This window comes from Pelobates fuscus, chromosome 7, assembly GCF_036172605.1.
Source record: "Pelobates fuscus isolate aPelFus1 chromosome 7, aPelFus1.pri, whole genome shotgun sequence".
NCBI classification, from domain to species: domain Eukaryota; kingdom Metazoa; phylum Chordata; class Amphibia; order Anura; family Pelobatidae; genus Pelobates; species Pelobates fuscus.
The window spans coordinates 117,582,622-117,600,321 of NC_086323.1; the positions used below are offsets into that span (position 1 = coordinate 117,582,622).

Here is a 17,700-nt window from a genome sequence, read left to right on the forward strand (position 1 = left end):
CTGATTTCTAGGCTCTCTCTGCCCCCCCATATGCCTCACTTCCCTGATTTCTAGGCTCTCTCTGCCCCCCATACGCCTCACTTCACAGATTTCTAGGCTCTCTCTGCCCCCCCTCCCCCCCATATGCCTCACTTCACAGATTTCTAGGCTCTCTCTGCCCCCCCTCTCCCCCCCATATGCCTCATTTCACAGATTTCTAGGATCTCTCTGCCCCCGTCTCCCTCCCCCCATATGCCTCACTTCACAGATTTCTAGGCTCTCTCTGCCCCCTTCACTTCACAGATTTCTAGTCTCTCTCTGCCCCCCTCTCCCTCCCCCCATATGCCTCACTTCACAGATTTCTAGGCTCTCTCTGCCCCCCTCACTTCACAGATTTCTAGTCTCTCTCTGCCCCCCCCCCCATATGCCTCACTTCACTGATTTCTAGGCTATCTCTGCCCCCCAAATGCCTCACTCCCCTAATCTATAGGCTATCTCCTCCCCATCCCTTACTTACCTACCGTATATACTCGAGTATAAGCCGAGTTTTTCAGCAAATTTTTTATGCTGAAAAACCCCAACTCGGCTTATACTCGAGTCAATAGTCTGTATTATGGCAATTTGCATTGCCATAATACAAACAGGGAGCTGTGGGGGCTGCAGAGATCTTACTTACCTCTCCTGCAGCTCCTGTCAGCTCTCTCCTCCTCTGTGCCGTCCGTTCAGCACCTCGGTCAGCTCCCAGTGTAAATCTCGCGAGAGCCGCGGCTCTCGCGAGACTTACAGTGTGAGCTGACAGAAGAGCTGACCGGACGGCGCGGAGGAGGAGAGAGCTGACAGGAGCTGCAGGAGAGGTAAGTAAACTCTCTGACAGCCCCCCTCTTCCCCCCACTGAACTACCAATGCCACTGGACCACCAGGGAAGGAGCCCCCCCTCCCTGGCACGCTAGCAAGCAGGGAGGGGGGACAAAAAAATGTATCATAGTAATAAAAATAAATTAATTAATAATATAACAAAAAAAATGAAAATAATAATAATACAATAATAAAAATAGTAATACAAAAAATTATATAACAAAAAATATAATAATAATATAATAATAAAAATAGTAATACAAAAAATGATATAACAAAAAAAAATTAAAATAATAATAATAAAAAATATATTAAAATGCCCACCCCCCACCAAGGCTCTGCATCACACACACGCACACTGCACTCACACACACTGCACTCATATATACACACTGCATTCACATACACACACTGCACTCATACACACTGCATTCACACACACACACACACTGCATTCACACACACACACACACTGCATTCACACACACACACACTGCATTCACACACACACACTGCACTCATACATACACTGCACACACTGCACTCATACACACACACTGCACGCATTCACACACACACACACTGCATTCATATACACACTGCATTCATATACACACACTGCATTCACACTCACACACACTGCACTCACACTGCATTCATATACACACTGCATTCATATACACACTGCATTCATATACACACACTGCATTCACACACACACACTGCACTCATATACACACTGCATTCACACACACACTGCCCTCATATACACACTACATTCACACACACACTGCACTCACACTGCATTCATATACACACTGCATTCATATTCACACACTGCACTCATACATACACTACACACACTGCACTCATACACACACACTGCACTCATACACACACACTGCACTCATACACACACACTGCACTCATACACACACTCTGCACTCATACACACACTCTGCACTCATACACACACTCTGCACCCATACACACACTCTGCACCCATACACACACTCTGCACCCATACACACACTCTGCACCCATACACACACTCTGCACCCATACACACACTCACTGCACCCATACACACACACTGCACCCATACACACTGCACTCATACGCGCACACTGCATTCTCATACGCACACACTGCATTCTCATACGCACACACTGCATTCATTATATACACACACTGTAAATAAAAATTCAATTAATATAATTTTTTTAGGATCTAATTTAATTTAGAAATTTACCAGTAGCTGCTGCATTTCCCACCCTAGTCTTATACTCGAGTCAATAAGTTTTCCCAGTTTTTGGGGTAAAATTAGGGGCCTCGGCTTATATTCGGGTCGGCTTATACTCGAGTATATACGGTAATCTGTAGGCTGTCTCTGGCTGCATGTGTTTCTCCCCTGAGGATTCAGTCAGAGAGAAGCAGGGATAGATGCAGCTTCCTGTCCCTGTCTCTCTCCATACACAGCGCCACCTGGCCGGCGCCGGTATTGCACTGTATTTTCAATTTCACACGAAAATCAGCAGAACAAGCTGAAAAATGCAGGAGGGGGGCGGACATTGCACCGAGGTCACTTTATTGAGATTAAGTTGTCTGCATGACTATGGTGTCCGTTGAAATACAGTTTGTAGTACATATTCGGCCAGCGACAAATTTCCTGTTAGGCAATTTAGTAACCTGCCTGTAGGTGTAAGGGGAGCCTATTTACTGCACTTATGTCTTTTTGGAGCTCGGGTGCAGGGCCGCATTGGGAACTAAAAGCAGCCCTGGAAAAGATTCTATAACAGCCCAAAAGAGAGTAGAACTTGAAATGGAAAACTATTGCTCCAGTGTGAAAGAAAGCACTCATAGGGCTTAAAATAAGCAAAAGAGAGGATTTATTTTAAGCAGACGTTCATTTGCATATAATCAATGTTTCAGAAAGTTAGGTAATGGGACTGAAATGGTTAATGCATGCTGTTGCAGAACTGTAAAAAAATGAAGTTATCTTGTTTATTGTGAAGTCCTATGAATGTGCTCTTCACTTTGAATATGTAAGTGTGCACCTAGCAACAAGACAGGGCCAATGCGTGCTCATTACATATATATGTTCTATATTTGTGACCTTTTTCTGTATTATGCATATATACATGTATATTAATATGTGTAAATATTATAGGCACTATTATGTATATATATATTTATATTACTAATACACACACTAATATACTTATACATACATATATATTTATTACTGTCAGAACCACATCTATTTGAGCAGGATTGCTAGCAAAATGTATATATCGGAAGAAAAAGCTATTTAATAAGAGGTCTTTCTCTCACCTGACACAGGCGAAGATGCAACCCCCCACCCCCACCCCAGTAAACAAAATGCATCTTCACCTGTGTTTCTGTTAAGCCCATTTGTGTTTTTTATCCCCTCTTTTGATTCTTATCTTTTTTAGTGTATCCTATCCCCTATATTTTCCCTGTGTGTGTCTTACAACCCTTGTATGTCTCTTACAATCTCCCCAAGCCGCTCTGTTTTTCTCTTTCTCCCCCCAAGCCCCTTTGTGTGTCTCCCCAAAGCCCCTTTGTGTGTCTCCCCCATGCCCCTTTGTGTGTCTCCCCCATGCCCCTTTGTGTGTCTCCCCCATGCCCCTTTGTGTGTCTCCCCCATGCCCCTTTGTGTGTCTCCCCCATGCCCCTTTGTGTGTCTCCCCCATGCCCCTTTGTGTGTCTCCCCCAAGCCCCTTTGTGTGTCTCCCCCAAGCCCCTTTGTGTGTCTCCCCCAAGCCCCTTTGTGTGTCTCCCCAAGCCCCTTTGTGTGTCTCCCCCAAGCCCATTTGTGTGTCTCCCCCCAAGCCCCTTTATGTGTCTCCCCCTCCTAAGCCCGTTTGTGTGTCTCCCCCTGAGCCACTTTGTTGGGGGCTTAGAGTTCTGTGTCTACTGGCACTGCACATGTAAATCCGGCCTTGCATCTGACCATGGCTTCTAGTGCTTAGTTCCTTCATGTGTGGATTTCTCCTTGAATGAAAAGTGATAATGGATATCCAGAAATCATTTTGAGAGTTGAGGTAAGAATTTGTTGCTTTCTCTTACAGGAGCAGCCACAGTTACCAGTGCATTCCTTCATCAAAGGCATGAAATTAGAGGCAGTGGATCCTACAGTACCATCATTCATTGTTCCAGCCACAGTCACCAAGGTAACCATGCCCACCAAGCTCAGGATAACTTCTGAAAGTTTGTTTGTTCTCTTTTAAGTAAACGTCCCCTCTATTAATCCTCTGTAAAGTATTCTTTAATGTTAACCCATGTGTACATGTTTAAATAACATGTTCAAAAGGTTTAAATATTCATAACACACACAGGTCTTCAACGAACAGTACTTCCTGGTTGAATTAGATGACCTTCGGCCTGAAGACTCACGAACCTGCCGGTCTATAGTGTGCCACAAGAACAGCCCCGAGATCCTCCCTGTGCGATGGAGTCAGAAAATGGGCGTGTCAGTACATCCCCCTCCTGGTAGGAGAATGGAACATGTAGTGACATTCTGTACTTGAATATTCTGTAATACTCTGCATTCCATGTAAAATATGTAAACAAGGTGAAGGATATATAACCTCATAAAGAATGCAGTTTTTATTATAGTATACTTTTTCCAGTAATCTCATGCTTAATTAAAACACTTCCTATTTTTCAATTTTACGCCTCTCCCTCCTACACATTAAGGGCTGTTAGAAGCCAGGTCATTTGAATGTCATTGATTAGACAGAGGGCTCTCTGATTAAAAATTTAGCGCTTGATTATCTTCTTGCTAAATTGGGTCATTAAAGCTTATCATGGCAAGGTATTACTCCTATTTATTTATTCATTTATTTATTTATTTATTGTACCTTCCATTCCCTAATATATTGTAATTACCATTAAAGAGCTATTTGTTCAAGTTCAAACTTTAACTCCTCTCAAAGACATGTTACAAGGAGTCGATATATATCACATATAAGGGATACAGCTGGACATCTCCATAAGAAATAAAATGCAGCAAATAGTTTTATATTGTTAGGGAAATGCCGTCTGCACTACTTATGCATGATCAAGCTCTTCAGGGTGCCTCCCCCAATATTTGAAGAAGAACCCACTCCTTACATGTTATCTACAGATTTCGTCAATTCACCAGGACTCCATGAAGTAGTAAAGTGAATTTATTAAAATATTGGTGTACAATAATAGTAAAATATAAATTCAAGTACAGATGGCGTGGGTGCATTTATTTGCGTTCCATTGATGCTCGTAGACACATTTTTATAGTTTACTATTATTGTACACCAATATTTTAATAAATTCACTTCAATACCCACCCGTAGTCCTGGTGAATTGCCAAAATCGATGTATATCACAGACTGAGAAGAGCGTGGGTTCTTTTGGCCCTCCAGAAAAATGGGGGGAGGCACATGAAGGGCTTCATTCTCATTTGTTTTGTGACCGTATAACTGGTAGCGCAGACTGTAATTTCCAAACAATATTACTCTATTTGCTGCAAGCTTTTGTTGTACATTTTCCAGCTGTATCTCTATATTGGCAGTTTAAATGGGTGCTCTCTGGGAAGGTCCCCTAGAGAAGCTGTACATTCATATTATCTACTTAAGTGTATGTATGTATTACCTACCTTAAACCCAATTTGGTGGAAGTGTGGTGTGTGTATATGTGTTAAAAGGAGTACTGTAAAGCACTGTCTATATGTTTCTTCACCAAATGAAAATACCTGTGTAATGAGAACATTAAAAAACAGTATTGTGTATAGTTGTCAGTCATCCTGGGATAAAGAGGGGCGCCATCTGGAGCTACTTCTTTTCCCTACGCCATCATAAGTGATGCGTTTGAATTTGAGATCTTGGGCAATAAGATCCATAAATGAGGCAGAAAATAAACCCAAAGGTTATTTATTGATCTTTTTAGAAATCAAGGGTTCATACAAACCTAATAGTAATTATTGAGATAATTATCTGGTCGTTGCAAAACCAAAGTTTACGATTTGAAGCAACCTATAAATAAATGGTCCAAGTGGGCTCCACCTAGTTAACACTGGATTGCTTGGTAGCAGTATGTGCCGTGATGGTTCTGTTTGAGTGGTTGACAAATGGTTGTAGAATTTCGAACCCAACAATTCTCATTGTTGGTTACAGCAAGGTTTAATCCCTTATTACTGGAATTTGTAAAGAGTTTGTTTCTATCCAGAGAGTTATTCTAGCTTGCCATCTCTGTTATTCTTTTGTAGGATATTCAGAGCAGACCTTTGACTGGGATGCCTATTTGTCGCGATATGAAGCAGTGCAGGCTCCCGAAAGCTGCTTCCCTATGGTGAGAACTCCCTTATAAAGTTTGGACTTTCTGTCCCCAGGCCACGTTACAAACCCCTACAGAGATGTTGGGGTTTTGTTTGTTTACTGATGTAAATGCATGAAGTTGCCTTTTGTTTATTGATTCCTAATTATTTTCATGTTGTATACCACTGCTCAGCTTTGTGTATATGTCCACATCTTATTACTGAAAAGTAAGGAATTTCTATTCCATCGTGTTCACTGTAGAGCATCCTAGAGGAGGAAAGATACAGATCCTCATGTAAGCATCACTTGAGCAATACTGAAAGCTACTCTATTTCAGACGAAACCTCCAATTGCAAATAAAGGAGACCAAGCTTTACTTTGTTCTCTACACAGAGACATTGCATTGTTCTTACAGTAGACTTCATAGAATTGTACAATCTGCTCTAGTAAATTCAGCATAAACCCTATTTCCCCGCTAATTCCAGAGGGGGGGAAAAAACTCTGGAAAAATAGGTCTCACACTATACTCATCACATTGGCTTTCAGATCTTGTAGTACATTCCTTTGAATATCGGCTGATTGAAAAACACACAAAACCCATGACGTATCAATCTACAGATCCTGCAGTGTACGCTACTCCCTGCAGAGGGAGACAATGTGCTATTCTTCTTCTACAGTGTCCTAGTTACCAAATTAAACCACTTAGAACTTAGAACATTATACTCCATTCATCCCAAAGTAAATTAGCAGATCCTATACTATGATTCATACAATGCAGGGTAAATTAAAGTTAACTGAAAGGTTTTACACTATACTTTCTAAATGCAGGAAGAGTGCATTATGGTTTAGTTAAGCACCTTACTTAACGGAAGGTTACTAAGCATTAATTCAATAACATTACGAAATGCGTGACCAAGTATGCAATGCGTGCCCAGGTATTTTATGTTGTTGGGGTTTTTTTGTGTGCATTTATATCTGTTCTTCCAACAGCCCCAGAATACTCATCAATTCCAAGAACACATGAAACTAGAAGCTGTCAATCCGTTCAAGCCACAGGAGATCTCTATTGCTTCTGTAACCAGAGTCCACCCCCCATATATCTGGCTGCAGTTTGACGGTATATGCATAATATTTACTTTGTAGCGCTGCCATATTAATCTGTCTTTTGTGGTTTTAGGCGTTTAGGTAATATTACTGCTTATATTTAATTTGTATTGTGTATATATATGCATACTTTTTTTTTCTTTAATTTACTATAAATTTTTAGATAGTGTAAGGATATAATCCTGCATTTTATGAGCATTGTACTACTGTGACTACATCATCCTTGTGTGCTTTTTGATTGATAGTTTAAAATGTTGTGCATTATCTCATTCTCCTCAACTAAGAGGAGCCATCTATGATGATGTTTACATTTTAGAGAACAATATAAGACACATTTTTCCTGGTGAGCTGACCAAACCAGTGATAATATAAACCAGGATACACTTTTGCTTTTAAATTGGAGAAATTCATGATTACATAAATTAAAATTAAACTAGATTGTCGCTTTGGAAAAATAGAATTACATCACGGGAACTGAGATTATTCCTCATTCCAGCTTCAGCTAAAGATATGGAATTACATGTGGTTTGGAACCACCTGTTCCTTGGAATTGATTATTCATATTATAAAAGAGAAATAGTTCTCGAAGAGCTGGATGAAGAGATTAAAGGAACACTATAGTGACACAAATACAGACTTGTATTCCAGTCAATGTAGTGTTAAAAAACAAAAAAACAGTGTAGGCCCTTGGGCCCCCCTTGGTACTCTTTAAGAAGGTGATTTGCTTCCCCTTGTTCCAGTGCCGCGGCTCCTTGGCTGAGATTATCAGATTATCCCTTTTTAATAGGAAAGCATTGGGAGGCCATTGCGCATGTGCATCAAAACGCCACGCTGTCCCAATGAACATCTCACAATATAATCATTGCATCTCTCTGGGGAACGCTAGCGCCTCCATGCATAGCTTGGAGACGCTAGTGCTGCATATTGTGCAGGAGATGTAAACTTAAAACCAAGTTGTTTCAGGAAAGGCTGGACGAATACCACTCCTATAAAGAGAAACCATATAAAGGTAAGAGAGGGGGACTTAGAGTTCAGAAACAGAAAAAGAATGAGGAGATTGAATTAAAAGAAAAAATTTATTTGACAGATTTGGTAAGGGTGAAATAACAGTACCCCAACTGGAAAATTAGTAACATGTGATTGTTTATATTGTTTATATTCACATTCTGTGTGTGTAATATATAGATTTATTAGATCTTGATCTATTAAGCACTTTCTTTCTTCTAAATCCTATTTTAGATAATAAAGCTATAACAGGGGAAGATTTTAAATTCTAGTTTTAAAACACAAGTCTACCGTAATTTGTTTTCCTGTTTCTCAAGTGGGTAATGCCATAAATACTTTTAGTACTGCAAATATTGCGGATATGGAAAATTTACCCTAAGGTAACTACAATATGAAATAAAATGTAACTTTGGGGAAATCAGAGGCTTTAAAAAGATTAAGCAATAACAATATTATAATCATTAAACCACCTGGTAAAGGAGGGGGTATGGTTATTATGACTATAGAATATTACCAGAAAAAAGCTAGATGACTTTTAGGAGACGAGGACACGTATATAAAATGGCATCTTGAAGAAGATGAAAGGACCACTATAGTCACCTAAATTACTTTAGCTAAATAAAGCAGTTTTAGTGTATAGATCATTCCCCTGCAATTTCACTGCTCAATTCACTGTCATTTAGGAGTTAAATCACTTTTTCGGTTTATGCAGCCCTAGCCACACCTCCCCTGGCTATGATTGACAGAGCCTGCATGAAATAAAAAACTGGTTTCACTTTCAAACAGATGTAATTTACCTTAAATAATTGTATCTCAATCTCTAAATTGAACTTTAATCTCATACAGGAGGCTCTTGCAGGGTCTAGCAAGCTATTAACATAGCAGGGGATAAGAACATCTTAATTAAACAGAACTTGCAATAAAGAAAGCCTAAATAGGGCTCTCTTTACAGGAAGTGTTTATGGAAGGCTGTGCAAGTCACATGCAGGGAGGTGTGACTAGGGTTCATAAACAAAGGGATTTAACTCCTAAATGGCAGAGGATTGAGCAGTGAAGGCTGCAGGGGCATGATCTATACACCAAAACTTCTTCATTAAGCTAAAGTTGTTCAGGTGACTATAGTGTCCCTTTAAGAAAGAATTGATTCAAGTATTGGATCAATGGGAAACCTGTAGGGATTTTAAATCATTAAAAATATATTTTGTTAAGGTTTTAGATCCTAAAAAAAATGTATTTTCTTTCCTTCCCAAGCTACATATGGAACTGTATAACCCACCAGGAAGATGTTTAATTACTGGGATAGATTCTATTATCTCCATTTTGTCTAAATAGATAGATGCATTTTTACAGCCATAAGTGAAAAGGGTGAAGTTCTACCTTATGGATTGTTCTGATCTTTTAAAGTGTATGCACAATGTTTTTTGTGTCACCTCTTTTTATACAATTATCAAACATAAGTTAGATTAAGAGGCCATAAGATGGATCTTACACGAAGATGATTCTCTCTGTATTATACAAATAGAATGTATGATTGATATAATTTATTTTAAAACCTCATTTTTATAAATACTTTGTATCGCTGCCACATTGAGCTGTCTTTTGTGGTTTTAAAGGACCACTATAGTGCCTGGAAAACAAATTTGGTTTATTGGCACTATATAGTCCTCAGGTGCCCCCACCCTCAGGGCCCGCCTCCCGCTGGGCTGACTTGGTTAAAACCCCTGCAGCCACTTACCTTAATCCAGCTCCGGGCTCCCTCGGCGCTGGTGACCTCTCCTCCCCCTCCGACATCACTCCCGACTGGAGCCGAATGTGCATGGGCAGCCAGAGTCGCACGCGCATTCAAACCGCCCATAGGAAAGCATTACTCACTGCTTTCCTATGGACGTTCTGCGTGCTCAATGCGATTTTCGCATTGAGCGTCGTGGAAGTGCCACTAGCGGCTGCCAGGCAGACAACCACTAGAGGCGGGATTAACTCTGTAATGTAAACCTAGCAGTTTCTCTGAAACTGCTATGTTTACAGCTGCAGGGTTAAAACCTGGGGTATCTGGCACCCTGACCACTTCATTGAGCTGAAGTGGTCTGGGTGACTATAGTGGTCCTTTAAGGGTATTTATTCAAGGCGCAGCAGCATGTATTTAATTTTTATTTTATATATTCATAATTTTTTACCTTTTTGATTTTTGGATAGTGTAATAATATAATCCTGCTTTTTATGAACATTTTATTAGTGTGAATATATCCTCCTTGTGTGTTTCTTGATTAATTGTTAAATTTAGTGCATTATAATATTTATATCACACAAAACAGTAAAAAAAAAAAAAAAGGTTCCTGTACTAAATTTAGTCTTCTCATTTAATATAATACATTACTATGTATTTTACAAACTGTTTACTTGTGGTGTAGGAAAAAACAAGAGCAGGTGATTGCGCAGATTGGATATAGCTCCACAAATTTGTAGGACGCCCCTAGGTTCTGTAAATATAGAACACCAACATAGGGTAGTATGCAAGACACATAATATTAAATTGAGAAGCTTGGAAAAACTCGCAATTTGATGAGCATTTATAAGTTTGCTCTAAACTATATAGGCAGAGTGCATCAGTCAGATGTACATAAATTAATCCCCCAGGAGGTGTTTGCAGTCCTCAGCCAGGTAGATCAGGAACCAGGTAGCCAGGTACAGGTGAAAATGAATTTATTCACAATAAAATACACTAAAAAGCACAACGCGTTTTGACCCAATATGGAGGGTCTTCCTCAGGTGCAAATACAAATTTCAAATGAAAACATCCACATTTTTATAAGGCAAACAATTAAAAATGAATTACAGGTGTATGTAAAACAATCCCTCCCCTTATTCCCATATAAGGAATATTTCCGGTCCCAATCTGTGTAATCCCGCCACCTCCAAGATGTCAGCCGTCTCCACAAGTTCCTTGAACGTCTCTGTTGACCTTCGCAAGATGGCCGCGGTACGCGGCTAGTATCAGTCCGTCACTTCCGGTTGCCAATTTGCCGATAATGTCACTTCCGGTTTCGTCATTACGGCGAGACTGTCTGGCGATCACGTATTTATGACATATTGATGTATTGATGACGTATTCATGTTCGCTCAAAGGGAGGGGGGCGGGATATACGACAGTTGTAAGTTCATAGAGCAGCCATATTTGAAGATGGAAAACTGAAGGGCAAAAATTAAAAATCATTAAATATGAGGAATAAAAAATAAAATAGGGGCGGAGCTTACCTGCCGAGCGAGCCAGACATCTTTGGCGAGAGCTCCCGCATCTGAAGCCCTGATTCTGGGCATTACGCCCGACCACCGGATCGTGCCGGCTGCGGACAACTATCCTCAAGCTCAGGAGGGGATGCGGAACCCGGGGATACCCGACTCGAGGCACCCCGCCGATAAAATACCCAAATCGCAATCCGCGGCCTACACGGGTGGGAGCCGTGGAGAGACGGCCGCTCTCCCGGTTCTCAGGCTGAAGAGTGGACAATCGCATATCACTTCCCCCCCCCATGGACCGGAGGGGGTTATCCCAGTCCCCGCCAGCAAGGGAGATCATGAGCTCAGACGACACAGCAGCTACTGGGGAACCCTTCCGCGGCATAGACACGACGAGGCCCAAAATGGCGGACGTGCCTGGCATCCTAACACGTGGCCTAAATCAACCACAACCTAGCGTTGAAGGCACCACAGCAAACTCGAATGTGGCGACACAGGCGCAACCTACTACACACAGCACCCATGCCACCCCACCCAGGCATACTCAGGAGTTCTTCACTCAGCTATGCACCAACCTTTGGATAAAACTCCGAGGCAAGGGACGGCCCTTCAGGCTGGCGGTGCAGGCGGCAGCAGCTTAGATCCGCCCGGCTACTGGGCGCCGACTAAGTGTGTACACATCGCAAGCTCCCAAAGCAACCTCCTGAGGGAGACAGAACCAGCGACCTAAGCGGCGGATAACTGCGACATGTCTTGCAGGCGTTAGCACTCACACGCCATCACATCAGAGCGAGACCGTTGAATATATGCGACCTACCCATCGCACAGTAACACCGGAGATCACAGACCAGCAAAACGCAACCCGGCAGCCAAGAACCCACACTGGGGGCCAAGAGGAGCACAGCGGAGATGACATCCCATCGAGACTCCAACCCTGCTGCTACCCACGGCTTGCATGTCGGGTATCCAGAGCCGGTATCGGCTAATCAAAGCGAACTAAACCCAAGAAGGACTATTCTCCTACAACCACGACGGAGGAGATAAGGCCTGTTTTCACCAGGCAGTCTATGACCATGAGGCAATCTTTCCCTAACTATTAGGCCTCCCCGCTCGGCCGTTACTTAAAAGTTTTGTTAATACCCATGCCTAGAATGCGTAGGACGGCTATTTTGACTGACAGGCTGTACATAGTAATGTTTTACAGGGCAAGCACTTAGAGAGAATAGCGATGTTAAGGCATATTATATATTATAGACAAGTTATTAGCACTGTTAACTTTCATGAGAAACTTCATCAGCTTAATACCCACAGCATATCGTTATTGTCCACCAGGTCAGAATTAGCTACTGCTTTGCTGCAAAACTCGCTCGCAAATTATCTACTCTAGCATAGGCGTACTAGAGATGTTAAACGTCTTTTTCTTACTCACGTAGCGCAGAATCAGTGTTTTGTTACTTTTTCTGGGCCCTACGGCAACTACCTAAAACTAACCAATGAGCTATGTTATAATTTATGTTTATGCACGCTAGGGCATAACATGCAAAGCATCGGAATATTGCACAGACATGTTGGCTTAGCCTGTGATTACTGGTTCATCTCTTATATATAATGTTATCTAAAGTTAACTCATGAGTAACTATTAATGTACAATTGTGCAAACCTCATTAAGTGCCCCCACCCTGTTTAGATGCCCTGTAGGCTCAGCTGGCCTGACGCCGGGTAGTGAGACATAACTAGCCTACTCATCTCAATATTGATCGCTTGCAATGTATGACCAACGACAGTCATAGGATCTTCAGCTAAATTGTTTCAAGCAGCATGTATAGCCAGACTGTTACTCTTACTTTGCTAAGCCTCTCATGCATATCACCTTGCTGTATTTAGTTACTCCGTCAGACTACAAAGCATATCTTTATCAATCCTTATGTATCTTCATTCACTAACACGTCTTGATTTAACCTGCATTTTACTTAAAAATTTGTGCACCGTATTTTTTTTATACAGCTATTGTGGCGTAACAGACCTAAATGTTAATTCATGCACGAACAAAAATAAAGAAGAAAAAGAAGAAAAAAAAAAAAAGACTTATTATTAGCTACAGCTTATATATAATGAACTAAAACAAAAGGACATTAATAGAGATAGAAAGATATATATATATATATATAAGCACAGGGATAATAACCTGCATAAATTAAGTGTGTGAGGCGTAAAATAGATATGTTACCAAAATATAAAATACACAAATAAAATTGTTTACAAATATTAACTTAAGACAAAGGTTAAAAATCATCGACTTCATTATTGCTATTAAAGGATAGGACCTATCTCGAAGTTGATATTTAACCCTTTAGGACATAAGGTTTGGAGTTCGAAAATCGAAACCAATTCTTTTTTTATTCAAATTAAATGTAATATTCCCTCCTCTCCAATGTGTATGAACTTGCTGTATTGCTGTATATTCTAATTCATTAGAGTTTGAGTTGTGTTTAATTAAAAAGTGATTAGATACACTATGGTTAACAAAACCATTTCTTATATTTCTCACATGTTCATACAACCTTGTCTTAAGAGGTCTGGAAGTCTTGCCTATGTATTGTAGGCCACAAGTACACTGCAATAAATATATAAAATTTTTAGACTCACATGTGATAAAAGAATTAATATTGTACCTTTTTGTTGTTATATTAGATACAAAATTATCTTTCTTTTTACTGCTTACTTTAGTATTCTTACAAGCATGGCAGTTTCCGCAGTGATAAAAACCTGGTTTTTGTCACTGCGTGGTTTAATATTACATAGTTCTTCAAGGCACGCCTTTTCAAATACTCGCATACTATGTGACTTAAGATGTTGGGGTAAAAGGTAGATTTTTTCTTGAAATTGGTATGATTTATCTTATTGTCAGAGGTATCAGGCATTTATGTCTCCTGTACATTAATTATTTCTTGATTATTAGAAAAAAAAATATTTTTCGAGGGGCAAAAAATTTTAAGCAGATTTTAACGTCTAATCATGTGGACAAACAGGAAGGAGAGAGCAATAATTTTTTAAGTAATTGGTCTAAGACAACCAAAGGTTTTTATCACTGCGGAAACTGCCATGCTTGTAAGAATACTAAAGTAAGCATTAAAAAGAGAGATAATTTTGTATCCAATATAACAAAAAAAGGTACAATATTAATTATTTTATCACATGTGAGTCTAAAAATGTTATATATTTATTGCAGTGTACTTGTGGCCTACAATATATAGGCAAGACTTTCAGACCTCTTAAGACAAGGTTGTATGAACATGTGAGAAATATAAGAAATGGTTTTGTTAACCATAGTGTATCTAATCACTTTTTAATTAAACACAACTCAAACCCTAATGAATTAGAATTTACAGCAATACATCAAGTTCATACACATTGGAGAGGAGGGAATATTACATTTAATTTGAATTAAAAAGAATTGGTTTTGATTTTGGAAACTCCAAACCTTATGTCCTAAAGGGTTAAATATCGACTTCGAGATAGGTCCTATCCTTTAATAGCAATAATGAAGTCGATGATTTTTAACCTTTGTCTTTAAGTTAATATTTGTAAACAATTTTATTTGTGTATTTTATATTTTGGTAACATATCTATTTTACGCCTCATACGCTTTTAATTTATGCAGGTTATTATCCCTGTGCTTATATATATATCTTTCTATCTCTATTAATGTCCTTTTGTTTTAGTTCATTATATATAAGCTGTAGCTAATAATAAGTCTTTATTTTATTTTTTATTCCTCATATTTAATGAACTTTTATTTTTGCCCTTCCGTTTTCCATCTTCAAATATGGCTGCTCTATGAACTTACAACCGTCGTATCTCCCGCCCCCCTCCCTTTGAGCGAACATGAATACGTCATCATGTGATCGCCAGACAGTCTCGCCGTAATAACGAAACCGGAAGTGACATTATCGGCAAATTGACAACCGGAAGTGACGGACTGATACTAGCCGCGTACCGCGGCCATCTTGCGAAGGTCAACAGAGACGTTCAAGGAACTTGTGGAGACGGCTGACATCTTGGAGGTGGCGGGATTACACAGATTGGGATTGGAAATATTCCTTATATGGGAATAAGGGGAGGGATTGTTTTACATACACCTGTAATTAATTTTTAATTGTTTGCCTTATAAAAATGTGGATGTTTTCATTTGAAATTTGTATTTGCACCTGAGGAAGACCCTCCATATTGGGTCGAAACGCGTTGTGCTTTTTAGTGTATTTTATTGTGAATAAATTCATTTTCACCTGTACCTGGCTACCTGGTTCCTGATCTACCTGGCTGAGGACTGCAAACACCTCCTGGGGGACCTAGCCTTAATTTATGCACATCTGACTGATGCACTCTGCCTACATAGTTTAGAGCAAACTTATAAATGCTCATCAAATTGTGAGTTTTTCTAAACTTCTCAATTTAATATTATGTGTCTTGCATACTACCCTATGTTGGTGTTCTATATTTACAGAACATAGGGGCATCCTACAAATTTGTGCAGCTATATCCAATCTGCGCAATCACCTGCTCTTGTTTTTTCATTTGTATATGTAAGTGTATTTAGTGACTATACACTAAGGTATTTTTTCTGCATGCTATATTATTAGCACATTCTTTAATTAGCGCCACCCCTTTTTCTTTCTATTTCTTATACTTGTGGTGTATGCTTATGCCATTTCCTTTAACAGACACTGAGATGTTGCGCTTGTCTATTCCATGATGAGCAGAAATTAATTTTACTATATTATTTTTTTTTACAAACTCCATCAAAGCAATTTGTGGCATCTTCCCACAGGCACGAAGGCATCAGTACCAGAATGCATTGTGCATGTGGAGTCCATGGAGCTCTTCCCGATGGGATGGTGTGAGAGTAATGGCCACCCTCTATGTGCCCCACCTCATACAAAAGGTAGGATCATCTTTGGCAGTACACAGTGGTAAAACTAAACCAAACCCGGTGTCCCAATAACCAACGTGTTCATACATTCTTGATTCATAAACGCTCTCTCTATGCCAGACTGGAGAGGTTACTTTACTCTGTTTGGCAGTGTAACTGGCTGCCTCTGGTTTGCATAATCTGCTCACCTACTGAATGCGCCCGATGACTGTTTTTCAGCTGCTGAACGGCAATGACTCAGATCACCATTCTCCGTGAGAATCTTTGCTTGTGGTTTTCTAATGCTAATTCTGCAGTTCAATATGGATAAAAAAAGGTCAAAGAGAAGCGTGATTTCAAATGATTTTACAATGATTCAGATAGGGCTATATACTAAACCGGGAATTGACGAGGAAATGCAAACTTAAGGCTTTTTTTCCCAACTAGTTGATTTGGGAAAACTCTAAAACTAAGCCTTTTGCTATCTTGCCTGTTAACAGTCTAGTGAATAACTCGACAAAACTGGAAAAAAGGCTGGTGTGTAGAATGTTTCCAAATTGTTTGCTTGAAATAACCCTTAAAGGGACACTGTAGGCACCCACACCACTTCAGCTCATTGAAGTGGTCTGGGTACAGTTTTCCTGTTGCCCTTAGTGCTGCAGTGTAAAACATTTTCAGAGAAATTACATTCTAGCACTAAGTCAGCCTCTAGTGGCTGATTACCTTTTGTCCGGTATCTGACGCTGGACGCCCTAACGCTCTGCATGAGGACCTCCAGCGTCAGATTTGATTTCCCAATAGGAAAGCATTGATCCAATGCTTTCCTATGGAGAGGTCTAATGTGCGCACGCGGCCATTGCCGCTCATGCACATTAGAGCCCGCTCGTCACTGGAGGTATGACCCAGCCCGAGGGCACCAGGATCAGGTAAGTAAAGGGTTTTTATATCTTTATTCACCGATGAGTGGGGAGCATGAGGGAGGAGGGAGGCAGGGGGAGCGATAGTGCCAGGAATACAGCTTTGTATTCCTGGCACTATAGTGTCCCTTTAATGCTATTTTAATACATAACAGGCTGAATGTTTCCGTCCATGAGGGGATTTGTCAGTCGGTTAGTATTTTTTTTTTTACTGTGTCTTTAATAGCTATCTATATTATATATCTATGTATTTGTCTCACAGCAAAACCACCAAAGAAACAAGTTGCCTGTCAGCCCGAGAAAGCGTAAGTATATAATAAATGACTAGAAATGTACTGCATTAACCTACTCTGTGTCAGTCGAATGCGTCAATCTGTTT

At 40.2% G+C, this 17,700-nt stretch overlaps 1 protein-coding gene across 1 annotated transcript in view; it reads left to right on the forward strand.

The window, feature by feature from the left end:
• SFMBT1 (Scm like with four mbt domains 1) overlaps positions 1–17,700 on the forward strand; it is a 97,259-nt gene that overhangs the window by 57,732 nt on the left and 21,827 nt on the right. Inside the window, exons 8-13 of the mRNA XM_063426490.1 lie at positions 3,930–4,031; positions 4,197–4,350; positions 6,104–6,186; positions 7,143–7,269; positions 16,324–16,437; positions 17,584–17,626. Coding sequence (XP_063282560.1) covers positions 3,930–4,031; positions 4,197–4,350; positions 6,104–6,186; positions 7,143–7,269; positions 16,324–16,437; positions 17,584–17,626 — 623 coding nt within the window. The remainder of the gene's footprint in view (positions 1–3,929; positions 4,032–4,196; positions 4,351–6,103; positions 6,187–7,142; positions 7,270–16,323; positions 16,438–17,583; positions 17,627–17,700) is intronic.